Below are 14,795 nucleotides of genomic sequence, written 5' to 3'. Positions count from 1 at the left end.
TATTTCCTAAGTGATTTGGAAATTTATATTTTTGTATGTGCTGGGAGGGAAGAGTCACTGTGCAGGAGTCTCTTGTGCTAAAAAGGTGGTGTTGAGAGAGCAGGTGAGACAAGATGTAGGTAGGCATCTGCAGCCATTTGCAACAGTGTAAAGGAACCCCTGCTAGTTAGGTCCGTGTGGTAATTGTGCCCTCTAGATGTTCTTGTGCTAAGCAAAACGAGATGGCTTTACCTGCTTTTTTGATAGTCAACTTGAATTAATGGGCAGAAAACTTTTATGGGAATTGCAGCCTTAACAGGTGTTGCCTCTTGTCAGGTTTTCAATCCTACACAGAGCATGCAGTTATTGGGGCTTTACAGCAGAAGTGAAATAATGCATTTTCCTGCTGCTGTTACCTGAAATTCTGATGTTGTGTTGTTTGTTTCTTTTTTTAGTGTTTGTCCCCCAAAGTTTCAACTTAAGGGAGCTACTTGAAAAGGAGAAAAATATTAGCAGTTACAAGTGAGCTCCTGCTTCTGCCTGTGATTAAAGTTACAGATTGTGCAAGGAAACAGAAGTGGCCAGCTGGTTGCATGCATCACATTGGCTTGTGTTCAGTGCTGTGTAAATGTAGTTACTCTCCTTCTGGGATCAATCCCACCTGGAAGCAGTTCAAGTGGTTTTGTCCCATATGGAGCTGATGCTGATAAGCCACGCAGGACGCAACTTGCGGAGCCTCTGCTTGCTGTTCCTGTACTGTGTTGCTGTTGCTGGGAGTGAGAGATGGACAGCAAGGTGACTCCCTAGTGGGATTGATGAGCATGAGGCTACATCCTCTTGTGCTCCTCAGTATTCCTGTGTAGCCAGCAGGCACCTCAGTGCCCGACACTTGGTCTCAGTATGCCGGCTCAGGTGCTGATTGATGTGTATGGAGCCCACAGAGCTGGGTCACAAGTGGCTGTTCTGGTTGAGCTAACAAACAAATGGGGAGTGTGGCACGAGTTAGCTGGGATCTGTCCAGGCTTAGGAGCTCTGGCTTGTGCTCAATTCTGGTTTTGCATGGAATCAGTCAATTCATTGTCTGCGTTGTCCATTTTAGTGCATGTGCAACCTAGTTTGTGGGGTTTGTGGGTTTTTTGGTGGTTTTACTTCCTTATTGCAGAGTATCCTAGCTTCTCTTGTTCTGAACAAGGCACAGAACAGAAAGCAGAACGTTTAGAGTAGAAAACACATCTTTCCTAAAGAAAATGTGCCACAACTTTTGCTGCCAGAGGGTTGCTGTCTGGGAAAAAAAGCACAATCTAACACAAGGCTTTTTGGGTCAGAGTTGCTTAGCAGTTAAATGAGTGTTTCTTTATGCTTGATAAGAATGTCATCATGCACAGAGGACAAGATTTACGATGTAGGCAACTCTGGCTTTGTTGACAAGTGTGTAGATGTTATTCCCTGATAGGAAAGGATAGGATAATTACAGTGTCACCATTTTCTTTTTTATATGCACTTTTTAAAAGAAACCTTCTTTATCAAGGCAGAAAGATCAGAAAAATGCTAATAAATTTTAATATGATATTTCATTGGGGTTTTTTTTAAGTGGAAGTAGGATTCATGTTTTGAGGCTTACAACTCAATGCCTTGGTGGACTGAAGAATAATTTGGATTCTCTCTTGTTACTTCCTTACTCTTAAGAGGCAGAACCAGAGTCCTAGTAGCTGTGTGTGCCTTTTAAAAAGGGAGAAAAGGATTCTTTGATGAACAGTTACCTGTGTGTATCTTCTGTGTAAGTGGCACATAACAATTTTTTTCCAGAATTCTAATGCAATCTGCCTGTTGCAACGGCTAAAGAAAGATTTAGTGAGGAAAACCAGGTTTATTTTTAGTCTTTTACCTATATTTATGTAGAGAGACCTGCAGGCAAGCCTTTCTGATGGTGAAATCCCTATTAAATGGCAAACTCCATATGGTTCAATTAATTTTGCCTTCTCAAAAGGAGGTTTTTATGTGTCTAAGGGAGGAAAGAGGATGGGAGACCTGTGCTTGGGTTCAGTCTTATCTGTGCAACTTATCCTGAAAGATACAAAGGGGTTGCTTTTCCTGCAAATTAGCGCTAATAATCAATCTTTCAGTAAATTCAGAACACTGTATTTTTTTCAGAAAGGCTCTTGCCACATTTATACATTTAAGATGCTGCATGAGGAGCTTTGAATTTTCTCTCTCAGTGAGCTGAGAGTTAGGACAGAATTGATACTGCACCTTGAAAGTGTTTACAAAGAACCTAATCCACGTCTGTTCATCTGTTGGGCAAGTGAACACTAGCAAGTCTGTTTAAAATAAACTTGGTGTAGTCTGGTTGTAATTCAGGTAGCTGAAACTGTTCAAGTAGCTAAACTGTATTAAGGTGGTTGTTATTAAATTATCAATAACCTTTTACAGCACAATATGAGGGAGGGTAAGTAATGGTATTTCCCTGGTCCATTCTTCCTTTCTTATTTCCTTTGCCAAGCTGAAGTTCTTTAGTGCAAAGAGGACACTGTACTTGTTACATGCCTGACTTTGTCCTGAGTAGGGGTATCCCTTTGCATACAAGTTGATTCAGTGTTACTGAATGCATCTCAATGCATTTTGTGCAATCCTGGTGGGTTAGTTTACGGTAATGTTCTGGTAGAGTACAACATTCACAAGCAAAAATAAATTTTATTTCTTTTTTTTCTTCCCCTGTAGCTCTGAACTGTCTGATGATGACCAGCCTGAAGAGGAAATGCCCCAGCAGGCACTTGTAAATGGTAGGGAGCATCAGCCAGCTGTGAAGGAGCACGTAGAGAAGGATACCAGAGACTCAAAGCTGCAAACAATGAAGGAACGTTTTCCCCAAAGGAGTGACCAAGAATTATTAAAAGTAATAATGCTCAGTTCTTTGATTTATTTTGATGATTATTTTATAGGTAGTTTTTCTAAACTTCTGACTTCATTACAGGCTACAGTCTTGTGGTGAGTTAATGTTGTCTGAGTGCTAGGTACCCACTAAAGCTGCTCTGTCACTCTGCTTCTCAGCTGGACCGGGAAGACAATAGAATGAAAGACTCGTGGATCAAGATAAATACATGGAGAGATTACTCACCAGTTACTGTCATAGGCAAAACGGACTCAACTTGTGGAAAATAATTTGTTACTGCTCAGATCGGAGTAGGGTGATGAGAAATAAACCCGAATATTAAAACACCTTTCCCCCACCCCTCCCTTATTTTGGAGCTTAACTGTATTTGTGATTTTCTCTACCTCCTTCTCCCCCACACAAGCGGTGCCTTGGAATGGGATATGGAGACTGCAGTCAGTTCATCAGCCCTCCTCAGCAGGAGGACTTGTCACACCCTTCCCTTGCTCCAGATTGGATCCCTTTCCATGGTGTGTAGTCCTTCAGGAGCAAGCTGCTCCATTGTGTGTCCCTTCCACAGTCACCAGTCCTGCCAGCAAACCTGCTCCAGCATGGGCCCTTCTCTCCATGGGTCCTACTGAGAGCCTGCTTTCAGGGGAACTTCCCATGTGGTCACAGCCTCCTTTGGACATGCACCTGCTCTGCTGTGCTGTTCTCCACGGGCTGCAGGTGGATCTCTGCTCTACCTTGGCCTCCATGGGGCAGGAGCACAGCTGCCTCTCCATGGGCATCACCACTGGCTGCAGGGGAATCTCTGCTCCAGCAGCTGGAGCACCTCCAGCCCCTCCTTCACTGACCTTGGTGTCTGCAGGGCCATTTCTCTCTCATGAATTCTCCTTCCTCTCTCCTATTGCAGGTGTGTTGATCCTCCCCCTTTCCCTACCCCCCTTCCTTCTTAATTGTCATCTACTGGTGCTGCCACTGTCACTGATGGGCTTGGCCTTGGCCAGCAGCAGGACTGTCTTGGAGCTGACTGCTACTGGTTCTTTTAGATGTGAGGGAAGCTTCTGGTGGCTTCTCACAGAAGCCACCTGTGTAGCCCCTGCTACTGTCAAGCTTGGCCATTGAAACCCAATGCAGCTCTTAGTTATTGTTTTGTTAATAGCAAAAGGGTAAAAGTAACGTTTTAGGGGAAGTACAGCTATGTAACGTTTCCGCATAGATGGGAACTTGGATATCTATAAAAATGAACATATAGACACGCTTCAAATAAACACCTTTAGGTAAGTTCAACAACAGTGAACTCCAGTGTTTAGAAAATTTTTGAAGTAGGTCTTTGTTGTGACGTTTAAGCTTCATTATGGCTGTCTCAGTTGATAACTATTGGTAGTTGCTGTTGTTGGAATGAGCTAGCTGATGAAATGCAGAAGGAGTAGAATCACTGCCATCTTCCAGTAGGTGAAACACTGTGCAAGCTTATGATTTATGCATTTATGATATTTAACATGCAAAGACTTCAGTACTTCCAGTGAGACAAAGGGTAGGTTTGAACTTACTGTAATGTATACTGATTGAGCTGATGTGGGAACTCTTGGCCATTGTCCAAGTGTACAATACAAGTCTACACGTAACTCCTTGCAAGTGAGATATGGTAGCTCATTACAGTAAAATACTTTTAGTACCACACAAGGCTTTCACTAGCTTTTATTTATAAAGCTAAATGTGTTTAAATTAGTCTGTAAAGTTTCCTGGTTGTTGACATGGCACTGAGGAAATACACACATTTTACTGGTGCTCCTTGCTGGATGTTTTGTTTCCCAGTGAATCAAGCTTTATTTCCTTTATTTTGGGAAGAAGAAAAGGGTTGCAAGTAGGAGTTCCTGCATTTTTCTCCCAAACCTTATAATTAAAATTTGTTGTGTGTGTCCAGAATGTGTTTTTCAGTTTTTGGCTGCGCACAATTTATCTGATTCAAAGACTGATAAAAGTTCATTGTAGCTTAGTAACTTACTAGACATGCTATGTGGTGTGTCTAACTGCTGTTTTGTGAATTAGCTGCTGAGCAGCATGTGAGGCTGATGATGTTTGTTTTCAGGAGAATGCAAGATAGCTCCTGTATCAGCAGAGCTTTGTAGAAAATGGAGGCTGTGCAGATTTTTTTCTGCAGTTACGTAGCTGCAACATTTTTAAAGAGGGCAGAGGAGTATCAGGCAAATCTGTTGTTCCTTCATGAGGGCTCTGCAGCAGGCTGTCCTGACAAACTTGACACAACTGATGATGCTATTAAGAAAAAAAATCATGAGTCTTTTGAAAAGGAAGTTGTGCCATTGTAGCAAAATTGTAAGGTGCTGTTTCCAAATGTGGACTTATACTTGGCAATCGGAATTCCTCGTAACTCCATTTTTTTGTGGTTTTTTTTTTCATATTTGTAACATGTAAGCCATTTGCTTTTGTTGCTTACCTCACCTGCAGAAAGCCTTCTGAAAGTCTAAACATGCAGTTCGTAAAACAGATCTTTGTTGAGATTACTTGTGGATGGAGAAACAATCTAGGACTGCAAGGATGTATTGATAAAGCCTGAGGCACAGTATACATTTCTTGCATGTACTTACAGAAAATGGACCAGTGCATCACAATAGTATTCAGACACTTTGAGTTAATAAATTAGAGGGTTTTATTATCTTGTTTTGTGATAATTACATTGAATAGTCTTTGGAAAAAAGCTTCTAAGTAAATATGCAGAGTATGTTAGTGAAGTAGGGAAGAAAGTGATAATAAGTGACATTGTATTCAAAATGTTAATAATTAAATGTTAATTTAAATGTTAATTTGGTACCTCTTAGTTTTGCTCTTGGATTTTATAATACATTTATGTTTGGGGGAGGTTAAAAGTGTTTTTCAGTCACAGCTGATCAAGCCTTGTCTTCCTCTGTTCAACTGGATTAAATTTCTCCACTTAGTTGCCTTTTTTTTTGTTTTGCAGCTGATAGAATCAGCATGCACAATGGATGAAGCAGTAGCTGCTGGTTTGAAGATCAATGACAAAGGTATGTTTAACAAAAAAACCCCACAAAACAAAAACAAAACCCAAACTTTAGAAACTGTAGCTAATTCAGTGACATTGGTTGGGAAGTGTTTAAAATTGGTAAAGCTGCTAAGTTACAGTATTGTTTGTTTATTGTAATAACACAAAAGTGAATTTATAGGCTCTGCAGGGAGAAAGATGAGAAAAGAATGTGGACCAAAATCTGTAAATAAAATCAGAAAGGAGAATTTGTTCTGTGAAACTCAGGATTGCTTTGCTTGTGATTTGTTAAGTGATTCTGTTCTTGCTGGTTCCTTCTTTGTCCAGAACTTGAGGCAAATAGTAAGGGGTTAGCACAAGTAATTCTAAATGTTGTAGGTGAGCAGTCTGGTAGTATGGAAAAAATATACTGGGTCTGTAGTTACTAATAAGTAGATATTGTTTATATCAAGGTCCATTGCAGTTTTTTCATCTGGTTGTTTTCAACACCTGCTTGTAGTTCTGAATAAGTACTGTTAGTCTTAAACATTTGGCAGATCCCCTTGGTCATCTAGCAAAACATCACCCAAACTGTGTTTTTGAACCCTCAGAGCTTCTTTTTATGCAGTCTCATGCTGCTACCTAAACAAAGAAACAAAACTAGACAAAAAATCCAACACATTTTGTGGGAGTGTGTTGTAAGTGTTAGATGTGTTAAAGGGTCATAATTCTTGGGCTTCGGGTTTGTTTGTTAACATCACCCAAGTCCAGGGTTAAGTCTTGTCTTGTATTTTTGATTTGTTGGAGTTGGTCAGGGAAGAGTGGAATTCTGATACTATAGAAAGCAGATCAACCATCTATTTACAGTTCAGCTGTCCGAGGTTTTCCTGAGGGAATCTTCGTGGAAATGATGGAAAAAGCTATTTCTGATCACTCTTGATGATTTAGTTGTTTTGAGTAATTCATGCATCTTTTCATGGAGGGATACTATGGATTTGGAGCAGGATATCTAGGAGGAAACATAGGCTGAGAGAGAACTGTTGTACTCCTGTTTTTAGAGTACAAAATTTTTTGCTTATTTAATTTCCCTTTATACTTACTGTATTTTTATTTTCTTATTTTCATATAAAAGTGCAAAGATTTTTAACAATTTCCAAAAAGTTTTAAGAACATCCAGGCTACTTTGAGTGAAGGGATGCTTTTGTGTTTTGTGTTGTTTGATGGGGTTTTTTTAACCAACCAAACCATTTTGAGTTTATTGCTGTGTGCATGGTCAGATTCTATAGACGGAAATTCTTGGGTACTGGCAATGGGAAACAAGGCTGGCATGTTTTGAGAAATACATGAGTGCTGCTGTTCCTATAAGAGTGATTACTTTTCAAGGGTTTTCATAAATATTAATCCAGTTTAAGCTACTACATATCCTTAAACTTTACTGCAGTTCACAGTGTTTGAACTAAATCACTTTGATTTCTGGTACGTAGGCTCTGCCTTTTGGCCATTTTTGTGTTGATTTAAGAATGTTGTTTCACATCCTTTAAATATGAGCCACAGAAAAATCTTCTTGGCAGCAAAATTCTCACTAATCACAGCTGTTGTATAAAATATTTAGTTAGGAGTAAGCATGCCTGACAGTGATGGTATAAATCACCTTATTTTGGACACATTTTTTAAATGTGGAGACATTACTAAACATCTGCTTTAACTGTGTCAATTTCAGATATGCTTTACTTGTTGTGAAATGTTTGCTGTGTGAGAGGTCAAGGCAAGATACAGTTTTGCCAAGCATGGCTTTGTGAAAAAAGTGTGACCACAATATCCTTGTTTTTTTCTGTCCTGTCAAAATGACAAAAAACTTGTATTTATAGCTTGAATTCAATAGTTGTGTAGAACTAAAACAAGAAACAGTGCAGATTTTTTAAAGGTATGAAGATTAGATGTGACACATTGAAAATATGTGTCTAAGATGTGAAGTTGTAGTAATACCTGTTGCTTGTGTTCTGGTGTTGTTTTCTTGAAAACCTCAAAAGTGGTGAGTGTGCTCCTGAGCTGAAGCCTGATGTAAATCTGTCTGGTATTCACTGCTTTTTGAGCAGTCAGAAATTACTGTTTTCTTTTATCATCATGAGGGAGGTCACAGTAATAAAAGGGATTTTTTTTTGTTAGAAGTAGCAGCAAGTAACAGGGGAAATAATTACAGGTGCTTCTCTAATGTCTGAGACCTTCGAGCTGCTTTTCTCATTGCTCATTAGTTACAAAAATTATGGGGAGAGCAGGGATTCCTCTGGAAGGTCCTGCCTGCACTCCGAGGATGATTCCTATCTAACAGTAAGAGTTTCTTTATCCCTTTAGCCATATCCCTTAGCACAGGAAGGAAAAGTTAAGTATACTTTGCAAAGTGCATGTCTTCAGAAAGTTGGCATTTTTTGGTCATTTGCAAATGTGGTGGGTTTCCAAAGACCACAGGTTGATTTTTAAATAATTTTGTTTATAGGTTCCTGAGACCATGGTTTTCCAGATCCTTTGTTTCAGTTCATTTGCCTCTAAAATTGCTCATGATGGGTCTTCCTTCAAAGGCTATGGAGTGCTCAGCCCTTGACCCAAAAGCAGGAAAATCTTTGAAATACTCTTATATCCAGCCTATGTATTTTTTTAGGGCAAAGGGGTTTGCAGGGTCACTGTCACATTCAGAATTATCTATCCTGAATACAATGTTAATTGAGCTTAAGAAATAATAGCACAAGGCCTCCAGTGACTTCTAGTGCTTGGCCCAGCAGCAGCCTGACAGTTCCTAGTTTGGATATCAAGACAACCACACATTTCTCAGACTTAAGCTGGTAGCAGGCATCTTCCTGGCAATATTGTTTAAATTATGCCCCATTTTTGGAAGTGCTCATGGCCAGGTTGGATGAGGGTCTGAGCAACCTGGTCTAGTGGAAGGTGTCCCTGACTAGAGCAGGGGTTTGGAACTAAGTGATCATTAATATCCCTTCCAACCCAAACATATGATTCTATGATATTTTTATCTAAATATATATAGATACATATACTTTGAAAAAAATCTTAACAGTGTTTTCTGGTATCTCTTACTAGATCCTTACTTTAAAGAAGAGTTGCTGGTACTTTGCTTTTCTACAGATGTTTTAATAATTCTTTTTTTTCAATATTTTTATGCCACTTCTCTGATGTCAGAGTGAATGACTATAGTAGAAAATTTATTTGGAAGTATTTCCACACGAAGTGTCTTCTTGTACAAAGATTTGACTATTTTATGTTCCAGAGTTAAAACTATTTTGATCATCCAGACATTCTTCTGGGTTGGAAAGCAACTGTGCTTTGTGTGTGTGTGGGTGTTCTTTTTCACTGGTCTCCCAGGGCAGGCTGGGAGGGGAGGTTGGCCGGAGATGCTGGTATCAGATACCAAAGCTCTGCAGGCGCTTACTGTTCAGAGAAGATTTAACTTCCAGTAGTATTTCAGATCATGGACTAGGAATTTACACAATAATTTGTTCTGGTAATGCTGCTTCAAGCCAAGGTGGTGTGCAGAAATAATGTCTTCTTGCCTTCATGAGCCATGCACATCAGCAGTCTGGAAGTGCACCTGGCTGGGCAGGCCTTATTGCTGAGATGATAATCTCTTGATAATCACCAAGGCCCAAAGACAGTCAGAAAGTTATGGCTCATGTGAACTGTTTGTAAGTGATAAGGTTATCACAGACTTAATATGCATAGTTTTGTTTGATATGTCTGGATTTAATGTTGACAAGCATTTGGTAACTGCTCCGGTGTGCACCTGAGCCAGAAATCAGTCACCAGTGCTTCCAGATTGGCAGTGATGTACATACTCCAGCACACAGATGGGCTTCAGCCTGGAAGAAATACCAGCTTGAATAAAACCAGACACAGATACACCTTTATGCAAGTTTTGTGTAATAGCATGTGGGATTTATTTAAAAAAGAAGAAAATGCTATTTCAGTTGTTGTATATGAGAGGTAATTACTTGATTAATTGCCAGACTGCTGAAGATAACTCAGAGGTAAATAAACATGTACTTTCAAGCAGCTGCTTTGCTTCAAGCTTCAATGTATCTGTGCTCTGTAGTAGGAATCTTATGGAGACTGGTAAACATTGTGTGGGTAACAAGTAGCTACTGCATTGTTGTATTAAGTAAAATATCCTGCCGTTTTGCAGTGAACTTAATGAAAGGAACTAATTCTTCTTTTCTGTCTCAATTCTTTTTGAAGCTGCCTCTGGTAAAAGGAAACAAAGAGATTCTCCCACAAATTTCAAAACCAAAAATGAGCGAGTTGCAAAGAAGTCAAAAGTTAGTTATGTAAGTACTGTGCTTTTCTCTTTGAGCATTGTAAAATAAGTGGAACTACCTCTCTGGGTCAGTGACAGTGGTGTGTTTTATCAGAAAATAAAGTAAAATCAGATCTTGTCATCTGGATGAGTTTTTTGTTTTTTTTTTTAATTGTTGACATTCTGAATGGAATGACCTGCTTTGTTCTTTAGTGCTTGTGGCTTTGTATCACACCGGCCAGTTCACTGCTTTTGGTGGAAGTAGTTGATGGCAGGTAGCCGTGTATGAGGCTCTTCAGTTTTTGTGAGCATCAGTGGAAATTACAGGCTCTGGATCACTTTTCCTCCTCAGGTCATTCCTTGTATTTCCTCAAGCACATGAAGTTAACATACTTTGCTAAATCTACTGCTATTCTTTGTTATAGATGTTGCTTATATATTTGAAACTATGACTTGGGGAAATATTTAAAAATAATTAATTGGTTGCATTTAAAGGAATGACTACTTTGACCTCTGCTAATAAATGGGAGCTATGTCATGATCCTGGTGCATTCAGGATGGTATTTGGCAGATTTGCACAGTCCTGCAGTGCTGTCATGAGGCCATCTCCCAGGCATCCCAGGAGACATCCTTGAAAGCCATTTATGTAAAGAAAGGGAATTCTACATAAATACTGGAGGCTGGATGAAGGAGGATGACTGTTGAAATTTAGGCTAATACTGTCCTCAGAAACAAATAAAACAGTTTCCTATTAAAGCAAAAATATTACAACTCATTTGTAGTTCCTTCTTCCTGAAAGAGAGATGTGAACTGGGTTTGTTCCTCCTCACCAATCCCCTGGGTTTGGTTATCAAAGGAGGCTTTAGTTAATTATTAACCGGCCAGCCTAGCAAGCAGTACTCCACTGGACCTGGTTTTATATATCAACTTGATTTCTGTTCTTAACAGTTTCATTACAATTTAAAGGGTGAAGGATGTGAAAAAACCAAATGTGGAATATAGACTTATAGAACTCATTCTAGAGAAAGTTAGTGAGAAGTTGCAGAGTTTTTTTCCTTAGTCTTGCTTTTCCATGAGGTTCCTAAGACCAGAGCATACTTGGGCAGCTCTTCTACGCACTTTGCTCTCTTAGTGACTTTAAGAAGCACTGAGTGAGGAAAGGAATAATGTCTTCTGCTACTCAGAGTGCCTCTGGGTGATGTGGTTTGTGCTCCTTCAGCAAAGTAAATGTTGGTATCTCTGCTGTAGACAGGTAGCCCTGTAACCACTTTGCATTCAGAGCTCTAGAAAGAAACTGGTGTAGTTCTTTGTGATGAATACAAAGCAGAGCAGGCTGTAGCCCGTGGAAGTTTTGGCACTTGTTAACTTCCATTTTGCAGGCTAGTAGTAGCTGTTAGTGAAGCTGTTGTTGATGAAAAGTTTTACCAGTTTTTGATGTGACTCCATGATACTGTGACATAATATTTGTGGCATTTTTTACCCATAAATCTTAAGATAAACACACCATTGGACATGTTTGTAGGCTGTGATGGGTTAAACTCCACATGCTGAGTAATCTAATCTGATCACCAACCCTGACATCTTCTGCCTTAAGTATCATTCAGAATTGCTAATAACTTTTGATTTTAAAGCAAAATAAACTAGACAGTTCGATACTATTTATATTTTGGTATATAACTTTGCACTGTGTATGCTTATCAAGGAAAGAGTCCCAGTTTTTCATGACTGAAGACATTTTCTATGTTTGTGAAAGTTTTGGTCTTTTATCATTGACTGTTGACTAGGAATCTCTTAAGCTTGAATTTGTTTTAAGTGCTTTTGTAATTTAGAGTAGCTCTTTAAGGATAAACAATATTGATGAGGTTTTCTTCTGTTTCTATAGTTGTAATTAATATTAAACCTAATAGGTACCTTTTTTAACATAGCTGGATGATTCAGAACCCAAATGGGAGAGGCAAGAGATGCTTGTGAAGAAGTTGCAAAGTACATTCCCTGGATTGGATAAGGAGGTGAGCTCATGTCTCCCTATGGCACATCAGGTTTTGAGTTCTTAAGAAACTGCAGCTGTTGATAGTCTGTATGAAACAGTTCTTTTACCAACAGCACTTCCAGAAAGAGCCCAGGGTAGGAAGGCTTTTACTGTTCCTGCTTCTAGAATGTAACTTGTCCTGAGCTGAGAGCTGTGGGATGTGGTTAGGACTACAGGGAACTTCTCTTCCTACATTTCAGCCCTATGACAATCCTAGCATAGTCAAATTTGATGACTTACTGTAAAAATGCAAGAGGAAATGATCCGATCCCTCCCCTCTCTCAGTCTTCTCCCCCAGACTGCCAAATATATTTAGCACTTTGTATTACTTCAGTACCTGATGGTCCTCATCAACTACTTGAGCCCTTTCAGTACTGTGCTTGAAACTGTTGGAAGCAAAGCATGTTCATGTGTGTTCTTAGACTTCTGAAAAGTGGAGTGTAACTCTGCCTAAACTGAGCATATGAATAAGCTGAAGGGTTTTCTCATTTTCATTTCCTTTTATTTTGAATCATCTGATTTGCTGGGGTTTTCTTTGCCTGATGTTATTAGGCACAGAAATTTAGCTTGTGCTTATCTCACCACAATGCAAAATGTCTTATTTTTTTCTAGGAGCTGAGAGAGGTACTTGAGGAACATAACTGGGTGTTTCATGATGCACTGGAGGCCCTGAAAATATTTGCAGACGACGAGGAGGGTAAAGACAGATTTATAATTCATTTTATCCAAAGAAAAAACAAACTTGTGATGCAAATATTTTTGAATGTTCAGCAATGACAGTCCTGACAGCACCATGCCTAGAAACTTGCACTTATACTTGAAATTACTATTACAGGGAGGATAAAAGAAGGAAGCTCAATTTTTCTGTATTTTTATTTTTGCTCTCCGACTAGGGATAAATAAATATCTTTGCCCTGCTAATACAGGTAGGTATAAAAAGTTGAACTTAGCTGTGGGTGTCTCTTAAAATATATTTTGGTACATGTCAAAACTGATACCTTCTCCCTTCCTGCTTGTTTAAAAAGAAAAATTGTTTTTTACTGTGCTATTTGTAAATAATTGGTTTCCAGATCAGTAATTGCAAATAACTGCATAGGTAACAAGTAATATATGCTATTTCGTCAATTTTAGAATGTATTCTAGGTGAGGAACATCCTAGAAGCAGGCCTTGAATTATGCAACCCGTCTGTAAATCCCAGTACTTTAAATGTGGTAGGGAGCAAACCCAGTCATTTCAAGTCAATCTACAAGTTATAACTTAAGTCCTATTTAATGAGTTGATTACTTTTCAGTGTGTTACACAGCTGTCAGATATGTACATGTTTTGCTGTATCAGCTATTTAAGTGTTCTTGGGACAGGGTAGTGTTATTAACTGGACTCTTTACAAGTGGAGAGAGCTAGCAGTGCTGAGGAAGTTGTGTCCTTGCTGCTGCTTCTGAGATGTCAGGGTTGCACTCAATCAGCAGCAAGCTGGGATTGGAGAGAAGAGAAACTTTGCGCTGCAAGAGCTTTCTTGCAATGAAGGAGTCAAAACCCTTACAAGGCACTTCTGAAAATTACTTGCTTGTGTTCAGTGAAATACCTTGTGTCTTACTTTAAGGCAGCTGAGTTATTTTGGTTGGAGATGCCTCATTATTTCAGTTTTTTTAGCATGTTTTCATTGTCCCACTCTGAATACTGTACTACAGTGCATTAAAATGGAAAAAATGTATCAGTTTCTGGTGAAATAAGGCTTTTTTTCTCAAGTCAGCTGAATTAGTATCTCTGCAGTCAGGTGCAGAAGGACCAGTATCTCATCTTAAGGATACATAAGAGTTCTTAGCTGTTTGCTCTGATTCAGAGCTTCTGCACCTCACAAATACTACATTATGTTAATCACCTGTATTTTAAGATACTTTAAACCTTCTGCTATTTGACCATTCTACAAATGAGCTTTACTTGTCTTGTACTCACAGTTAGAGCTATTTATGTATTTTATACAGATTTTCTTTTCTGTTCTCTTAGGATCACCTGCTTTATGTTCTTGTGTATTAAATGCTAAAACTGTGTTGTACAGATCTGTAGGTTTTATTTTGGAAGAACTACTTGTGTTTTCATCAGCCCCATACCAGTATGCATTGACTTGTTACCTTCTGTGTTGCGTGCATAGGTATGGAATTTCCTCCCAAAAGGAAAGTTGCTGACTGGACCGAAGCCTCCACTAAAACCCAGAGTGAGGATAGTAAAGATGAGATGAAGCAGAAGGCTTCTGAGAAAGAGCAGAATGGCTTTCAGAAAAAGGACAAAAGCAAAAGGAGCATTTGGAGTGCTGAGAGAGAAACAGAACACACAGACGATGAGTCCGCTTCCGAAGATGGCGGAAGCTCCCTGGATGAGGACTACAGCAGCGGCGACGAAGTGATGGAGGATGGCTACAAAGCAAAAATCCTCAGCTTCCTGCAGGATGCTTCCCTGAGTGAACTGACTCTGATTCCCCAGTGTTCTCAGAAAAAGGCTCAGAAGATAATAGCGCTCCGGCCCTTTAACAGCTGGGAGGCTCTGGTAGGTCTGCATTCTTCCTTTCCTATCCTCAGCCTGCCTAGAGTCAAGGTGGCTTCAGCCTAGGGAGGC

At 39.5% G+C, this 14,795-nt stretch overlaps 1 protein-coding gene across 1 annotated transcript in view; it reads left to right on the top strand.

The window, feature by feature from the left end:
* Positions 1–14,795, top strand: part of SMARCAD1 (SWI/SNF-related, matrix-associated actin-dependent regulator of chromatin, subfamily a, containing DEAD/H box 1) — a 41,117-nt gene that overhangs the window by 8,149 nt on the left and 18,173 nt on the right. Inside the window, exons 4-9 of the mRNA XM_038134927.1 lie at positions 2,698–2,872; positions 5,832–5,895; positions 10,098–10,186; positions 12,081–12,164; positions 12,797–12,881; positions 14,335–14,726. Of these exons, the coding sequence (XP_037990855.1) occupies positions 2,698–2,872; positions 5,832–5,895; positions 10,098–10,186; positions 12,081–12,164; positions 12,797–12,881; positions 14,335–14,726 (889 nt within the window). The remainder of the gene's footprint in view (positions 1–2,697; positions 2,873–5,831; positions 5,896–10,097; positions 10,187–12,080; positions 12,165–12,796; positions 12,882–14,334; positions 14,727–14,795) is intronic.

This window comes from Motacilla alba, chromosome 4, assembly GCF_015832195.1.
Source record: "Motacilla alba alba isolate MOTALB_02 chromosome 4, Motacilla_alba_V1.0_pri, whole genome shotgun sequence".
In the NCBI taxonomy this organism is placed as follows: domain Eukaryota; kingdom Metazoa; phylum Chordata; class Aves; order Passeriformes; family Motacillidae; genus Motacilla; species Motacilla alba.
Note: the sequence above shows the minus strand (reverse complement) of the source record. Positions and strands in the feature narration are given on the sequence as shown.